General features: G+C 38.8%; 1 protein-coding gene across 5 annotated transcripts in view; it reads right to left on the bottom strand.

Annotated features, from left to right (window-relative positions):
• SPAG9 (sperm associated antigen 9) overlaps window positions 1-18,725 on the bottom strand; it is a 97,140-nt gene that overhangs the window by 37,483 nt on the left and 40,932 nt on the right. For all 5 annotated transcript variants that reach the window (XM_081955485.1, XM_081955487.1, XM_081955486.1 and 2 more), the window contains 9 exons: window positions 17,447-17,504; window positions 16,647-16,799; window positions 16,513-16,564; window positions 15,675-15,805; window positions 12,650-12,706; window positions 10,836-11,009; window positions 6,766-6,895; window positions 1,541-1,636; window positions 798-965 (listed from right to left, as the gene is read on the bottom strand). In XM_081955485.1, the coding sequence (XP_081811611.1) occupies window positions 798-965; window positions 1,541-1,636; window positions 6,766-6,895; window positions 10,836-11,009; window positions 12,650-12,706; window positions 15,675-15,805; window positions 16,513-16,564; window positions 16,647-16,799; window positions 17,447-17,504 (1,019 nt within the window). The remainder of the gene's footprint in view (window positions 1-797; window positions 966-1,540; window positions 1,637-6,765; window positions 6,896-10,835; window positions 11,010-12,649; window positions 12,707-15,674; window positions 15,806-16,512; window positions 16,565-16,646; window positions 16,800-17,446; window positions 17,505-18,725) is intronic.

Raw genomic sequence — 18,725 nt, 5'->3', positions numbered from 1 at the left:
CAAATGCCACAGTAGGTTAATAGTTCCCTTTTGAAACGTATCAGGTGGTTGCTGGGTGTGTTTGGTTGCAGAGTGTGTGTGGAATACTCCTTAGTTACCCAGAATGAGCAAAAGCCTAAAAGCATGACTAGTTTTCAAAGAGGAAGATTTGACAGGGAACAATTTCCTAGCTACCAGAGAGACCCAAGTTCATTTTTCCCCATATAAGAACTTCAATGACAGGAGAGGGAGTTAAAGAGACTGATCCCCAGATCAGTCTCCAACTGTAATTCCAACTGTAAGTCAGTCTCTTTAACTAACCAAAGAGATACTTAGATTACTTCCTTCCCAATAAATCCAATGGAAGGCAATATGTTTTTGTTTGTCATGAAAGAGAAAAAAATAGTGGGAGAGGAAAAAATGCACCTACTCTTTAACTTCTTTTCTGGCAAGCTTTTCTGAAATAATGATTTAATTGCCTGCTATGTAAAGCAAACTGTCAGGGGGAAAGAATCAGGACCATTCGTAAGGTTGTGGCCTAGATTTATTCAAGCCTATATCAAGAATCCAGTCAACTGAAGTTCAACATTAAATTGACGCCATATAAGGGTTAACGGTATTCAGGAGAGGTTGGGCTTGGAGTGCTTGTGGGAATCCACAAACTGATGATGCACTTAATTCTGCCCCCCCCCCCCAAAGCTCTGCATCCCTTTTCTCCTACACAAACACACTTCAAATTCAGGACCACGAACTAAAGTATTGTCAACTACAACACAAAGCAGAAACTATTTGCACTTTAAATCTACCTCTAGCATTACCTTGAGTTCTTGATCCAATCTATCCAAGCTATTTTGAGACGCACTTCTCGGTTTGCCGCTGTCCATGTCTGTAGTTGCAATATCATTGTAGAAGACACTGGCACCAACTACTGAACCACCATCCCGTGTCTTCCCTCCGGATAAGTTCGCGCCTACAGCACACCATAGCTTTAATGACAAGAGAGCTTGATAAACATTTTATCAAATTAAGCTTTATGAAATGCAATAAGATAACAATGTTTTAAGTACAGCCTGTACCTGAATTTAATAATCAGTACCCTCATCCATCATAAGATCATGAATCATGTTCCTTTGACTACAAGCCAACCTGACATTTAGACACAATCGCTATAATCCAGGGTCATCATGGATCCAATAACCAGGCATTGAGGGTAGAAACAAGGGCCAGCCAAGTTGGACCATTTGCGAATAACACACCCAATATCTCTAAGTACATCCTCCCATCCCCACCATCATTTATGTCTAAGGAATAATAAAGGAAAATGTAATACTGATTTGATATGAGATTGCCTGCCACACATATTTCTGTCCACTGCTGTCAGGATGTTTCGGTCTGCTCTCTCAATCCCAACTCAGACATGCAAGTGTTTAGTGGACTTCCGCACCCACCTGACACATAACAAATCAGCTCATCCCTCACAAGTTATCCAACAATCCCCCAGCCAATTTGGCATTTATTTACAGTATATGAGAGGAGACAAAGAAAACAAAAACTCATCTACCTTCATGGAGGTATCCTTTTCATCAAGTGGTCTCAGATAAACAGGCACAGGCAAATTCCTCATCCTGCTGTCACCCTGAGCACCACCATTTATAATCTAAAGAATGAAAGAAAAGGTAACACTGATTTTGATATGAGGGTGCAAGCCAACACTGAGTTAATCCAGGAAGACAAGAATTCTGACTGCATTTCTTCCTTAAAACACAAAGAAGAGGAGATTGATACGGGAAGAGTTTTCTGCTACAAATATGAAAGTCCGTTCCTGACCAATTACAGTAGCTTAAATTTAGAAGCTTCCATCTCAGAAAAGCAGAAACAATTCAGTGACCAATTCCCACTGTCTGTTTGGTGTGAACGGGCATTCTGAAGAGAAATATGCTTAAATTAATTTAAGTCTGGGTAAATTAAAGACGATCTACAGTACTCTTTTTCCAAAGGCCTTCACGCTGAGATCGGGTGACCAAAACTGTAGCAGTTACTAAAAAATACTTGATATAATCCGCAAATATAATTCAAGAACCTTCCCTTAGCGATGTTTCAAACAGCTACTCTAACTTTACTACTCTTATAGTTTCAATGTCTTTCTGCCTGATGTAACTTCCAGAAGAAGCCCTTATCATCCTTAGTTCTTAGTGTCACAATTGGAGACTTGGGTAAGGCCATGAGGGAGGACTATTGTAAGCTCCCAAATAGCAGCATGTAATGTAAGGTAGATTAGTATGTGACTCGTTTTAGAAAATTCTTCAGGTATAAGTAATTGTGGTTTTAACAGATCTGAATTATAATGAAACCATATACATAGTACCCATGGGCTTCAAAGCCTAGATTAAGGACAGCATGTTTAACCTAAAGGAAATCTTTGAGGACCCTCTGGGAATTATTCTGTGCTTGCTGAATTCTAATGAAGCATTTTCAATAACCTCTTTAATATATTTAGCATATTCCAATGTTATGAGGATATGACTTTCAAACACCAAAAGGCTAGGCACAAGTATTTTGAATCTCAACAGACCCTAGGCGCCAGATGATTCATGAGTCTATTTCCCCCATGTGAAAGATCTCTGACAGATTCTATAGCCCATAGGAATCTTCTAAAATTACATTCATTCATTTAGCTCTGAGCATCAGAAGTGTTCAAAGTACATACAGGCCTCTTTGATCTCTGTTGAATACTTTGAGGAAAACATACAGTATAAGTCTTGTGATTTGCTGGGCTGTAATGAAATCTAGGTTTTGGTAGCTAAAGCATCTCTAGGAAATCAGGAGTAGTTGAGCAGTTAAAAGTTTAATTTCCTAGGTAAATTATTAATGGATTTGGAAAGTTAGTGATCACCTTGAGCCATTTATTGATGTACAATGATTACTGGAAATATTGCCTCTGCCTACCCAGTGCCCATTACTACCATGTGTTCTGTTCCATGCTGGAAGCAGTAATACCTGGGAGACTTTTGTAAGGGAACTGGGAGGGGGGAAATAACACAATTTAAACCTTAAAACAAGGTTTTGTCCTTACCCATTCTCACTGCCAGAGGCTACTGTAATAGAGAATGAAGTTATGCTTATGGAAAACTGCCCACAGAAACAATCTAGCTTAACTACTATAGCAGAGATATCAGTCTCTCAATAAACTGAATCAGACAAAACTGATGCACCTGCATTGTTCAAGTGAGACTTCCAAAAACGTTCAAATTTATTTGTGGGAAATGTTTATCCATTCTCACAAATATAAAAGCTTATGGGCATTTTCCTTTTGCTAGCTTTTAAATGAGAACACAAAGAACTTTAGCTCCCAAACCCCTCTGCCTAATTCTTTCCAATCAGGTGTATCTCTTGGTGGACAGAAAAGCCCAGTGTTTCTAAATAATCTATCCCACTGTATTGAAAAATAAAAACAGTTACAACTACTTATATACAAGTATCCAAGTTAAATCAAGTTATTTTCCAAAGCATCAAACCGCACCCAAGCCTTATGAATACAATAACATCCCTAATTAGATTTTTAACAGCAATCAAAGGTCTCTTGTCAAGATTTCCTCTTCGTGGAGGAAGTATGGAATGGTGATGCTGAAATTACTATGGCAATATTGTGACAGGAATCAATGCCCTAATCCCATCATCTCTGAAGCAGCAAGAATTCCAAACAAGACAAAAGAAGGGTTAACCACAACGGTAGAAAACATCAGACCAAGGGCACTATGCCAACATTCTGCATATTCACCTCTTTTTCTTTTGACCCACCTATTCCAAGCAGCTGGCCTGGCTCAACTTTGATCTAACCATATCGCTCCTGACGGGTTTTTACTGGGTATTTTAATTATATTTAATTATCTAGGGGTTTTTAAATACTGTATTTTAATTGTTTTATTTATCAGCCGACCTCCTCCTTGTGTATGTCTCGGTATATGTCTCTGTTATATGTTTGTTTTGTCCACATATTTATTTCATATGTTTCATTGTACGCCGCCCCGAGTCCTTCGGGAGAGGGTGCGGCTAAGAAATAAATAGAAATAGAAATAGAAATAGACCTTCTTTCACATTTCTATAATATCTATCACATGTTGACAGAGTTAGCCTTCTTTCTCAAGGCAGCAATAAAGTGCTATTACTCAATGCAGGAGTTGGCAGAAAAAGACAATACCTTTAAATATAACTGCACTTTGACTATCTAATCTGTTTGGCAATAAAGAAAAAATGGGTGTTACGGCCACTTTGATAACCTAGAGGGAAGAAGGACAGAGGTTAGTGGGAAATATTTCCTTCAGTGCCAAGCAACTGGCAGCACAAGATCCAGATGTCATATGCCCTCAGTTCCCTGGTCCCACAGAATCATCACTCCTTGGACAGAAGAAAGGGCTCAAAAGGAAGCAAGCTACAGAGCTATTATGAAATAGATCAACATCTGTATGGTACAGTTATCCACTCCACTTTGCTGCAGAAGTGCTACAGTTACTAAATGGCAGCGGGGAAAGATTTCTACCGTTGTTCAGCAGTATTCCAGAAGACAGTTGGACATGAATCAAGAAGATCCTCATGGCCAAAATGTTGCAGAGAATAGAAACCTTAACATCAGACCTGCCAGCTGATTACAGCCCAACAGGCCACGGTTCTCCGAAGGCTCTTTAGAATAACAGCCTAGGCCAGGGCTGTCAAACTCCCAGCCAACGGCCCGGATGCGTCACACGCTGGCCACGCCTACGCCTGGTTTAGCAAAGGGTGTGAAAGTCCTGATATGTCATGTGACACTGCTGTGATGACGTGCGTTTGGCACCCGTGGCCTAGGCTATCCTGCATTGCACTAAAAAGAAACAATTATTTCATGCAGGCAGGCAGGCAGGCAGGACGAGATGAGTGCTGTCTTGTGATGACATGTCTTCAATAGACAATTAGTGGGGCATTTTCCCATGACAGTATCCACAATGAACTCTTCGCTTCTACTTGATTTTTCCAGGCATGGATTATATTGTCATTTCTTTATAAGACCAGAATAGGTTCCATTTGTTTTCTCTCTTTGAAAAGATTAGGCTTTTTGTTAAACTATTTTTTGTTTATAGGCTTGGTAACATTTTAAACCAAAGAGCCCAAAGATTTACAATACTGAAATGATCATAAGATAACTAAATAACAGCAAGTTCAGGCAGTATGAGAAAAAGAATTAAAGAAACAGAGAAAGAAGACAGAAATAGAAATAAAGATACAATCTGTAGACAAATCTATTGTATGTCTTCTAATGTCCCAAAGATTCTTCAACTGAAGAAGCTTCTTGGATCAGAAGCGAACCGTCTTCAAAGAAAAACTAGAAAGTCCAGTTGCCTCTTGGAAAAAAGCACCTTTGGGATAACCATGACCTGGATGACTGAGAATCTCTATAGACGTCTCCTAATGTCACACGTTTTCTTTATTTTACATTAAGACATGCCTGGCATCCTATAGATACACACAACCACATCCCATTTTTGATGGATTTGACACAATACAAAAATATCAAACCCTCAGGCATATGAAAGTTAACCAATACTTTTAATTTAAAATAAAAAGCCAAGGGGTAGATATGCTTCTACCCAGAGTAGTACAATACTATTATTTTTTAAAAAAGTTTTTCACATCCCTATCTAAGAATATCCTAAGACAGCGATGGCGAACCTTTTTTGGCTCACGTGCCATAAGTGGGAGGAGCACAGGGGGGTCGTGTGCAGGCATGCTGCATCCATAATGCAATGCGTGACACACACACCCAGTGCGCATGCGTGCACTACAGGCGGGGAAACCCCCCCCCCATTTTTGCATGCTTTTTTCATCCTCCCCAGGCTCCAGAGGCTTTATAGGAGCATGGCGAGGGCGAAAACAGTCTCCCCCCCCCCCCCCCCGGAAGCCCTCTGGAGGCTTCAGGGACCTTCAGGAGGCAATTTAATATTTTCTTTTTCATTTTTGCCAATACTTAAAAACTTCCATTACCCTTTCAAACTGGTTGTTAATTTTTCATGGCTATTAGTTTTATATAATCGTTTGTTTCAGTTCATAGCTTTATTTTATTTAATGGGGGCGTCTGCATAGTGACATAACATGTAGCTCTAAATCCTCAAATTATTGTGTTTTTCCGTCTTTGTTTTATAAGCAGAAATGCTTTCAGTGATCCCCTTATGGAACAATAATACCTAAACAATAAAGAACAGATAATAGCAAAGTTGAGTTTACTCCTTTGCTAGGTACTGCATATTTCGGAGTATAAGACGCACCTTTTTCCCTCAAAAAAAGGGTGAAAATCTAGGTGCATCTTATACAGAATACAGCATTTTTGACCTACCGAAACCCCGCCCCCTTTGCAGAAATGGACGTGCAGAGGGTTTGAGAGGCTTGCAAAGTGCTCCTGAGGGCTGGGGAGGGCAAAAACAAGCAAAAAACGGGCTGTTTTTGGTCATTTTTGCCCCAGCCCCCAGAAGCACTCTACAAGCCTCCCAAAGCTCTGCATGCCCCCCCTTTTTTTGCAAAAAATGGGCCATTTTTTGCTCGTTTTGGGGAGGCCCCCAGCCCGCAGGAGCACTTTACAAGCCTCCCAAAGCTCTGCATGCCCTTTTTTTTCCAAAAAAAATGAGCATGCAAAGGGTTTGGGAGGCCTGCAGAATGCAAAAACTTTTTTTTTTAATTTACCTCTTCAAAATCATGGTGCATCTTATACTCTGGTGCGTCTTATAGCCCGAAAAATATGATAGTTAATATCTAACAAAATACCTGTTTGTATTTCTGAGGAAGACTCCAGCCAAAAGCTTGTACTCGGCCATCTTCTTTCTGAACATGAGCTTTCACTTGGCGATACTGTTCTCTTTTTTGCTCTCTTCGTGAGGCCATACTGGCCTCAGACCTAGACCACAGGAAACACTCTTTTTTAAAAATCCAAATAATTCCATTCCCTTCCATATTGTTAAAAATAGCATTTCAGATATCCAGATTTAGTGAATGCAAAAGCAGGTATTCTTTAAAGTTACTATATTTGCCCAAATAGTACTCCTGAATTTAAGATAATCCTCATCTAAAACAGATTATAAAAAAGAAAATAATAATTATTTTCTCAATTATTGTATTATCAATGAATCTAAAATATCCCCATTTTACAATAAAGCACTTGAGGAAAAAATTAAGACTTTTATTGGGGTAAATATAATACTATTTAAATAACACCATACAGAATGTATTTTCTTATTATATGGAGTAGCAGAAACTGCTGTAGCAAAAATTACTTTCACTGAACATTAAATCAACTTTTGCTAATCTAGACAACATATTACTATTGTATTTTTAATAAAAGTTCATTTCTGAAGCCGGAAAAACATTTTTTCCAAGCTGTTTAAAACTACAAAATTAATTTGCATGGCAGCAGGCTGAATTTTTTATTTGAATAAAATACCCTCAACTGCTCTGCAGGAAACCTACAGAAAGCTTTATGCTCTTAATTTATTTTACAAAGTTGCATGTTAGTATGAAAATCTTTCTAGATACCCAAATTGCTATGAAATACACACACACACACACACAATCTTTCTGACATGGCATGTTGTTAACTATAATGGGTATGCTATAACTTGGAAGGCTGATATTCCCATCCTAAGTAGGTTTGCCCCTCTTCTGTTTTGTCTCATATTTCGATGTCCACAGTATGACTGGAAGCTGGAAATAAGGACAGCCACCATATCCCTTAGCAACTTCTAAGAATTTAAACTTGATCTGATAGGAACTTGTCAACACCGATTTAGATTTATGTTCCTTAAAGAACAGTTGTACCATGCCCAGTCCTTAAGATTACTTTTTCAAAAGTTATTATCAACAGAAAGGGAAAAATCTGAATAGTATTAACTGTATTCAATTAATTTTAACTAATATTACATTTAATTTCAGTCCCAGATTAAAATCTGGTTTTGGTGCCATTCATTTCTTTGCTGTAATCTAGCTTACATTTTCGAGAGCAGCCTGCAATTCACCATTTGAGTACCATACAAGGCCTGAAAGAAAATCTACCTATGACGGACGTAAAGGTTAAATTATTGAAGCCACATCTCAAAACTATATAAAAGCTTTAATTACTATAGAGTCACAGATAGGTTTCCAGAAACATATTGTCCTAATACTTTTCTGTATGTCCATGAGCCCCCTACTCTTTTTCGTGGTATTGTGCATGATCTGTCTTGCCTGACTTACCCCCAGAGTATGATGGGGCACACAGGAAGTTGATGGTCTCTTAAAAACTTTCTGTGTGCTCCAATGCAATCATTGAGATTCCATTAGGTAAGAAAGCTGGGAGGAAGAAAGAAATTTAACACGTACATTTCAAGTTTGCAGAGAACTACTGGGCAGTTTCTAAAAATTAAAGAAAGGCTTAACTTGTTTTTGCAAATGTTTCAACAAAAGAATGTGATGGAGGAGGAGCCATGCCCCTCTCCAACATAAATTACACCTACAAGTATCTGTCAGATTCATGCAAACAAAAATAACATTGTTCTTACAGAGGCTCAGTTATTTATGCCTGTATTTCACTTTCCCATTTACTATATAAAAGATAATGCTTTGGATATTAGTGATCTCCTTTTCACAAAACTGCTGTCTGTGCAAACAATATGCAAACTAGACACTATTCATAGAAGCAGTGTTCAAAAGACAAAAGAAAAAAGTTAAAATAATTTGGGAGATTTTTTTAGTATGTTATGCTAGATTCAAGGAGGACAACAAAGGTTATACTTTAGCGATTTGAGTGAATGCCACAGACTGTAAATTATATACGTGTAGACATATAATTGTTGACTACATTCTTTGGTCTTATGCAATACTCAGAATATTCAAAACACTTATCAATAGAAATGCTGGTGGCAAGTGAAGTACATATATAATCCCACACAATTTTTTAAAAAAAGGTCTTATATAAATGTGACTTTACAATAGAATTCCTAGAAATGATCAAACTAGTTTTTTTCCATCATAAAGAATTCTATTGTTTTACATGACTACTGAAACATAAAGAAAAGTCTCTCTCCATCAGATAATCGATTGCACAAGCAAACTAGTCTGGAAAAAATTATTCTTTACGGTAGCTCATCTTGAGTTCTTTTATGTTTTGAAAAGTCACCATCACCACTGTTTTGAATTATGGTTGCAAAATTGTAAGAAATATGGCCTTTGAGGGACTTAAAACAAGGTGGTATTCAGCCAGTTCTGACAGGTTCTGGAGAACCGGCAGCGGAAAATTTGAGTAGTTCAGAGAACCAACAAATACCATATTTTTCAGAGTATAAGACGCAACTTTTTTCCTCTAAAAAGAGGCTGAAAATCTGGGTGCGTCTTATACACCGAATACAGCAATTTTTGCCTCCTGAAGCCCCGCCCCTTCACCAAAATGGCCGTGAATAGCCTTATGGAGGCTTTCAGAGAGATCCTGGGGGCTGGGGAGGGCAGAAATGAGCAAAAAATAGGCCATTTTGCCCCCCCCAAGCCCCCAGCAACAACTCTGTAAGCCTCCATAAATGCATGTAGTTTTTGACAAAAAAGGCCCATTTTCACCAAAAATGGACCATTTTTTGCTCATTTTCTCCCCCCCCCCCCGGAGAACTCTGCAAACCCCCCCAAGGCTATTCATGTCTTTTTTTAAAAAGGGGGGGGCGTTTTCACAAAAAACGGGCTGTTTTGGGTAGATTTGCAGAGTGCAAAAACTTTTTTTTTCCTTTCGGAAATCTGTTTAGTTAGAGTGGGTGATGAGAATTACATTGATCAAGTGCTACAGCAGAAACAAAGTTTTAGGTGCTACAGGTTGTCAGCTATTTTCTTCTCCACACCTGGAAGCATCTACCTACGTACCTACCTACTCTCTCTCTCCCTACCTACCTACTGTCTCTCTCTCCCCCTGCCTATCTACTGTATTTCTCTATTTTTCTCTCTCTATCCCTCTACTACCAACATACCTACTCTCTCTCTCTCTATCCCTCTACCTACCTATCTACACTCTCTTTCTCCCTACCTATCTACTGTATTTCTCTCTATTTCTCTCTCTCTCTATCCCTTTATCTACCTACCTACCTAACTACTCTCTCTATCTCTCTACCTACCTACTGTATTTCTCTCTCTTTCTCTCCCTCTCTCTCCCTCTATATACCTACCTACTTTTTTTAAAAAAATTGCCTCTTCAAAACCTGGGTGCGTCTTATACTCCGGTGCATCTTATACTCTGAAAAATATGATAGGCTGGCCCTGGCCCCACTACCTCCCAGCTGATCTTTTGTTGTCCTGAACAGGAGTACGGAGTTGGAAAACAGGTTAGTAGGGTGGGGAGAGAATGGGGAATTTGCAGTAACCTCCCCCAGGAGTGGGGAGGGAATGGGGATTTTGAAGCATCCTTCCCCTGCCACGCCCACCAAGCCAAGCCACACCCATCAAGCCACGCCCACAGAACCAGTAGTAAAAAAATTTGAATCCTACCACTGGACTTAAAGAACTATAATCCTTTAAGAGAAGACCCACCAGTGTTACATTCTGGGCCAGGTGCAGTTTCAAGACGTAGTTTGAATTGCAATAATCCAGTCTAGAGATAATAAGACCTATGTCACCACTTCTAGATTTGTCCTCAAGAAGACACACAATTAATGCAACAAGGTCAAGCTGGGCAGAAGCACTGACACCACCTCTGCATTCAACACAAATATGAGTCCAAGCATTCCCAGAGTGCAAAGTCCAATCATCAGAAATATATTGCCCATGGTCACTATATAGCTGGTAAGTTCTGCCTACACGTATTTTTGCTCTATAAAAAAAACAGAACTTACTCTTCACTGAGAAAATCAAAAGCTTTTGATTTGTCACTTGGTAGCTGAGATAAGGTGCTGCTTCTTTTCTTGACTGAAGGAGTTATATGAGAGGTTGGTGCATTGTACTTAACATTAACTGGTGGTTCTGGTTTCTTAGCAGTGTTGCCCGATGAACTGAATAATCTGCTAAAACTGGAAAGGAAAAAAGCAAAAGCACTTGAATACATAAGTACAGACAGCCTCTTGATCATCGGAGTTTTACATGTACATGCGCATTGAACACAGTGCCTTACACAAAGCAGGGCAGAAAAGAAGAGCCATTCACTGCTCAATACAGCCACACCGTTAGAAGGTAGCTATAAAGATCATCAGAATTAATCCATATGCCTTCAAGTCGAAAATGTTTTGAGGATAGCTAAAGGCTAGCCAAATGTCTAAAACTGTTGTTCTAAAAGAAGGAATGGTTTTCTCTAGGGATGCACAAAAAGATGATGCTGCATATCAAATATGACAAGACTCTGGTCCCTGATAATTAAGGTAGTACTAAGATTATGACCATTTGAAGGTCTGACAGCACTGAAATTTTTTTACTTATAAATGGGTCCTTGCACTTATAAGGATTGCAACTTACAAGTTCCCTGTAGTCATGTGATCAAAATTTGGGTGCTTGGCAACTGGCCCACATTTATGATAGTTGAAACGTCCCATAGTCATGTTTTCCTGCCCTGAGCAAATTGCTTTAGCTTCAACCCTCCCCATCTATCTCCCCTACCCGGAATCTCTGTCCTTTGGCTGCTGTGTACAGTATGGCCAAGATGAAGAGGCCACTGTATTCCGGCATTGCTGTCTCCCACTGACATTCATGGTCTCATCTCCCCTCTGTTGGAATTGCCAACATCAGCTGGCCTCAAGTGGAGGCTCTGCTGGAATGGGGCTTACCTCTCCCTTGCCCCCACTACCCTGGTCACCAGATTTCTATAGTGGGCTTGCCCCAACTTCAGCAGTCTCAGCCAATGGCACATACACTTCAGAATGCACTCAACTTTTGAAATTCATGACCTGTTCACTGTTACATCTTTGAAGGTTGCTCCCTTCACCCATTTCCTCTTGTTTCTTTCCCCTACTTTTTCAATAAATCTTGTTTTCATTTCTATTTTTTAATAACACAGACTATCCAAAATATGCCTAGTTAAACTAAAATCAGGGGGTATATATCCAAACATACTGGATTATCATGTTCATAAATCAGTCTTGGTAGTAGGATTTACAATCTCTGTATATCAGACCAATATCACAGCAGAAGGTAAGAACAGACAACATGAGCAGCAATAAAAGTATTATGAAGACACAAACCTGCAGGATTCTGAATCTTTAGCAGCTGAGCCCTGCAATTTTGCCAGTTTGTAACATTTTCATCAACCAAATAATCCTAAATTATTCCTCACAAAAATAAATTAAAAACCTCTGAGGACACAGGACAGTCATGCAATCTCTTGGGTACAATTTTAGTAATTTTAGATTTAGTACTAAACAGAGCAAAAAGCAAAAATCTGAACTCCTCTTAAACAGATTTGGTGAACTGAAGTCAGTAAGTATACAAACAGCATGGTTTTAAACTGCCACAATTAGAGAAAGATAATTATGTTTCTCTGCTAAGTGCGTAATAAATGTTTCAGGATGCATCTTACAATACAATTCAGCTTTGACATCTTACCTGTCTGGCATACTAGACAATAAAAGAAAACAATGGGTAGTCATTACTAATTAAAGGTCCCTAAATGAGTAATAATATAATTTCTAATAAATGCAAGTATTTGTATCTCAATACTTACAACTGCCAAAGACTCGATCTCTTCTTCTCCTGCATAGCTGGATTTTCTCTTGATGCCCTAAAGAAAAAAATAAAAAGCCCAGATTATAACATCTCTCACACCTGAGCATTTCATACAGTTGGAACCATATTGGCATTTTATAAGTAAATCCACAATAAGAGTTTTCCAAATTCTGAAACAGAATTTGAGATTTAGACTAAAAAAAAACCTACCACAGCTGTACATGAGGATATGATATTATTTAAGAAAATCAGCATTTGTGCACTGTTGTATTCCTTCTTAAATTCAATTGTATCTCCTATGAAAATAAAAATAATTGCAACCATCCGATACAATAACTAATTCACAACAATAACAAATAATCACCTGTACAGGTTGAAAGTATACCTACTACATGAGAACAAAATGAATTTGTTTTGCTGCAATTAGTAACTGAAAATTGTCCTCATGCAGAATAATTCAATCTAATCAAAAAAATGAATTATTTTGTTTTCTGTAAAAACTAACTGCAAAACAGTAAACTATCATGCCACTAGGTGGCAACAAAATAGGGACGATGAATATAGTTTACCTTAAATAGAAACTTTTAAAAAATAGTTCAAACTAATTGGAGAAAGCCAATTTGGTGTACGGTTTAAGGCATCAGGCTACAAACTTGGAGATCTTGAGTTCTAGTCCTGTCTTTTGCACAAAGCTGGCTCAGTGACCTTGGGTTGTCACTCCCTCTCAGGCCTAAGAAGCAAACTTCTAAAATCTTACCAAGAAAACTGCAAGGGCTTATCCAGGCAGTCAATCAAGAATTAACACTGACTTGAATTCAGTATTCACACACAACTGGGTACCACTTTAAAAAAAACATGATCAGAAAGGAGCTGAGAAAAGCCAAATGGAGACGATGGAAAGGCATCTCAGCATGCCTACTGCCAAAAATGGATGGTCTTATATACAGTAGAACCTCTGATCACAAACGCTTCTGACCATGACCAAATGGGGTTCCAACAAAAAAAAAGTCCCCCCTTTTTTTGCGGCTGATTTCCCCTTCCGCGCCATTTGTTTTTGTAAGCGTCAAATTTTGGGTCTCGACCAAATCGGATTGCGACCAAAGTTATAGAATGAATTATGGGTGGGACCACAAGTTCTACGGTAGTCAGTAAGTGGGACAGATGTTTAATCAATATATTTATCATAGAATCATGGAAAGGAAGGACATTTAGGTCACCAAAACCATCCATTGCCCAGTGCAGGAATTTAAATTAAGGCATCATAGACAGATGTCTGCATACCCTTCACTTGAGCACATTCAATGAAGAGGAACCACTACCTCTTTGAATTGTTTATCATGCAAGTTTTTTCCTAAATTAATCTGAAGGCCTATGAATTACATAAACACTTGCGAGCATGCGTACACTCATGCGCACACACGGCCAGCAGAAAATGTTCTATGCTCTGAAAATTATAATGCATGTTCGGCTCTATGCAACAAGGCCAAAGCCAGCCAAATATACAACAGGACCTAGAGAGCTTTAGAGTTTACTATTTAACTGCCTCCGTGTCAAGTTCGTTTACACCAGAAGCACAGCTGTAATCGGTAATCTATTCCTAGAGTGATCATGTCATCTGTCTCACTGCAATTAGAATACCAACTTGGCCAGTTTTAAATCTGAAACAGATTTCATTCAGAACCTGGCATTAGGCCTATTTTCTATGAATGGTATGCTGCTTCCCAGTGGTATCCCTCCCAAGAAACAGCTGTTACGAAGCTACTCCACTCCCACAGTAGAAACTGGATCAAACTTCTAAGTACCAAGTGCCACATCCACTTTTCCTTTCCAGTTAGCTATTCCTTTTTCTCTTTCCCTTACTTTACCACTCTGCTTTTTCTTCTTCATGCTTTGACTTTTTCTGCTGCTCCTGCAACAACTTCCTTGCTTCTTGTTCTTTACTTCTTCCATCTCAACAGAATACATAAAATAATAAAACCCATTTTTTTTCCTCTTCTGTACCACACGTATGCTGTTTTTCACAGCTCATTTCTAAAATGAAAGCCAATCTGATATGGTGGTTAAGACACCAGGCTGGAAACCTGGAGTCCATGAATTCTACGCATGGAGACCTTCTTAGGCAAGGTTACCCAACCGGGTAACTTTGGGTCAGTCACTCTGTCTTGCAGCTCTAGGAAGGTGGTCATGTCAAACTACATCCGAAATCTTATCAAGAAAACTCCAGGGACCTGACCAGGCAGTCGCCAGGAGTCAACAGTGATTTAAAGGGTGTGCACGCACACTGATGTGCACACACAAACACACACGTTTCTGAAGCCTTTAGAATAGTCCTTAAAAATAGTCTAAGCAAATGATGAGAGATGCCTATAAAACCTGGATCATTTTATCTGTTCTCTTGCAACAAGCTTCCACGTGCCATTTGTTATTGTTAGATGCTTTCTAATTCATTTTCTTACAAGTTAATTAAGTCACAAAAATTAATCTTGTCCACTGATGGAAATTTGCCTACAAAAATTAATCTTAAATTAGTTTATATCTATAAAAGCACCACAAAAATGTATGTCATAATAATTGTTAACCTTTAGCAGTGATGTTTTTTTTAAAAAAAAATTCCTTTTGTGAAATGTTTATGTAAAAAAAAAAACAAATACAGTAAAGAATTTTAGAAAGAAAGAAGCATTTTTCTCATGCATAGTAAACAAAATGTATATGACTTGTTTAATCTGTCTACAATAGTGGTGGGTTTCAGATCCCGTTGCAACTGGTACGATGCAACGGGGTCAAGCGTCCACCACATGCGCGGGCGCAGCACGCACATGCTTACTTACCACCCACGACGCTCCACGATGCTGCAGCTGCTGGGCGGAGCGTCATGCAGGCGCCATATGCTCCATGCGCACAAGCCCCAATCAGCTGAAATACAGGTAAGGATGGGGGGCAGGCAGGCCCTCCGGAGCACCGTACTGGGGCATACTGGTTGTATCCCACCACTGGTCTACAATATTACCAAAAATTGCACTTGCCTTATCATCTCAGTCCATCGCACTGCTTCTTGAAGCTCCATTAGCCTTTCTTTGTACTGATTTCGTTCCATGAGAACCCGGGCCATCTCAACACGTGTGAATCGTTTTCTCTGAGCAGTAGGAATATCACTCTGCAGAGTTGAAAAGATACCAAGCATGCTTAATCAAGGAGACTGGGAAGCACAAAAGCATATACAGTTTTACAGGACAGGTAGTCCTCGACTTACAATCAGAACTCAACATTCCTAAATTTCCATTGCTAAGCAAGACAGTTGTTAAGTGACCTTTGTCCCATTTTACAACCTTTTGCCACAGCTGTTAAGTGAATCTGACTTCCTTTGACTTTTGCTTGTCAAAAGTGATCATATGACCCAGGATACTGCATCCCTCATAAATACATGTCAGTTGTCAAGCATCCAAATTTTGATTATGTGACCATGGAGATGCTGCAATAGCTGTTAAGTATCGAAAACAATCATAAGTCACTTATTTTCCGTGCTGTTGTAACTTCAAACGGTCACTAAATAAATGGTTGCAGATTGAGGACTACTAGTTCAGAGCTTTACAGGTAAGTGTGAATATTGACACAGTGTGGGAAAAAGGGCCTCGTGACCAGTTTTGGCCCAAATGGAGAAAAACATGTTAATATCTTTCAGAATCTCTCTGATTCCCCTCCCACCTCACAACAGAGTATGTTACAGGATTGGGGTATACAAGCAACCTGTAAACTCACGTTTCTCTACAATAATGCCGCAGAAAACTAGGAGAATCAACCCAACCATAGTACTGTAAGAATAAGAGAAAGCGTAGATCCGATGTTATTAGTATGAATACATACATCATCCTCTTCCTTGGATTTTTGCCTTGCTTCTTCAGCTTCTGCACGGGCTCTAGACAAGAGGAATTAATCAAATTAGCCCAAGAATTCTTCTAGGAAACTCACTATAACACATTCAAGAATTTCATGCTCACTTTCTAAGCTCTTCCTCCAACTCCTTATTCTTCTCTTCAAGCTTTTGTTTGGCTAGTTTTACAGCTTCCAATTCTCCTTCCAGCACATCCTTTTCACATGTCAGTTCATCAACTTTTGCTATTAAGTCGTTCTTCACCACATTCAAGGCATTTCTAAAACACAGATGTTAAAATCACTTTTAACAATAGATAGAAATAATGCCATTCTCAGATCTATCGTCATCACAGCCACATGTACAATAAACAAAGTACAGGCATACAATAAATACAATATACAATAAGCAAAAATAAAAATCTGATTTTACTTTTCTAATAATCTATTATTTTGCTAAGTGAAGTCAATATACTTCAGAAAGGTCTTTTCAAGAAAAATCTCGTACAATCTAAGGTTCTGAAGTAAAAAATCCTCATTTCCAGTTACCCTGCCTCTTTCGCAAAATTCTATGCATGTATACATGTGCCATTACACATATGATTTAGGGCAGGGGTTCCCAACATGAGGTGCTCGCACCCTCTGGGGGTGCGAGATGATATTCCAGGGGTTGCAAAAACTTGGCTTTAGAAGTTTCAAAATTGTAGTGTATATGCATAATTATATGCATATAATTATTTATTTTTGTAAGGGGTGTGAGAATATATCAGAAGCATTTTAGGGGTGTAGGGTATAGAAAAGATTGGGAACCCCTGACTTAGGGGAAATTATTATATCCTTTATCAGACAGCATCTCATGGATATGCAACATCATGTTTAATTAAAGAAACAGGTTAGTGTATCTAAAAATGGAGAAATCATTACTCACTTGGTTTCCAGTAGTTGTGTATTTTCTAGGATAAGGTTTTCAACTTCACGTCCCATTCCTTTCAAAAACCGTAGAGAATAAACAAACATTAAAAGACAGAAATGTGCTTTAACAACTGCAAGTTTTAACAACTGCACTGATCAGCATATTCAGCATGTGCTCTGGAGCTCACAATTCTACTGCACAAGTAAGGCATTTCATTCATTCCCATCTTATAGAAATATGTACAGATTTGTATCCTCGATAAAATGAAATAATTTCACAAGCAGGGATATTCTGTGATCAGAACACTATGATCATAACCACTGATCAGAATTTTTTTTTCAGATATAAAGTATTTTGCTCTTAAGTTGTAAATGAATCCAGTGTGGAGTTCAGTTTTGAAACCCAAAGGAGAGAGGCAAAATACTTTCAGTCCAAGCACATAAAACAAAATAAATTCTATCTCGTTTGGTAATCACGGTAAAAAAAAAAAAAACAACTTTACATTATGTAATCTCATACTCAAAAATAGGTGACACCACAAGAAATGTTGAATATAAGAAGCTCAAATGATAGAAAGCTCTTGCAAATGAGATGATGCCTTACCAAAGAAATCATGGTCTTTAAAGCCCATGCATCCCATGAAGAGCAAAAGGAAGAAGAAATATGCAATGAGAACAGTAAAAATGAAGTACAGAACAGTGAAGGCTGAGAATTTGAAACGGGTGATTTCAGGAAAAAGCCAGCATTAAATGGCTGTAGCAAGATATGTAGAGCAGCAAAACAAACAGTTAAAAGAGAGCCATTTCTAGATCAAGGATCCATCCAATCCAGCCTCCCACTTCTTAAAGAAGCTACCAGAGATCTCTCCAAAGATCACAACAGGCCTGAAAGGGAAAATATCCCATCCCCAATAAGGTAGTATTCAGAAATACTGGTAAAACCTGATTTCACTATCAGAGCTGGTAATAGCAGCCATTGCTATCTTTAATGCAAATGAATTTAGAAGTGAACTATGGATTACCCATCCTTTTGTTTTCCCCTCAATAATTTCCTTTAGGGTTTTTTAAATAAATGGGGCATTTAAATGACTGAAATGGTATTCAGTTTAATGAGATGATTCCAAGTAATTTCCCATGAAAAACAGTCCTTATCAAGTCATTACAAACCTCGTCAACTAAGCCTGTGATGGCGAATTTATGGCACGCGTGCCACAGGTGGCACGCGGAGCCTATCTGCCAGCACGCAAGCCATCAGCTCCATTGCACATGCGCACACCGGCCAACTGATTTTTGGC

This window comes from Natrix helvetica (assembly GCF_964273705.1).
Source record: "Natrix helvetica genome assembly, chromosome: 1".
In the NCBI taxonomy this organism is placed as follows: domain Eukaryota; kingdom Metazoa; phylum Chordata; class Lepidosauria; order Squamata; family Natricidae; genus Natrix; species Natrix helvetica.
Note: the sequence above shows the minus strand (reverse complement) of the source record. Positions and strands in the feature narration are given on the sequence as shown.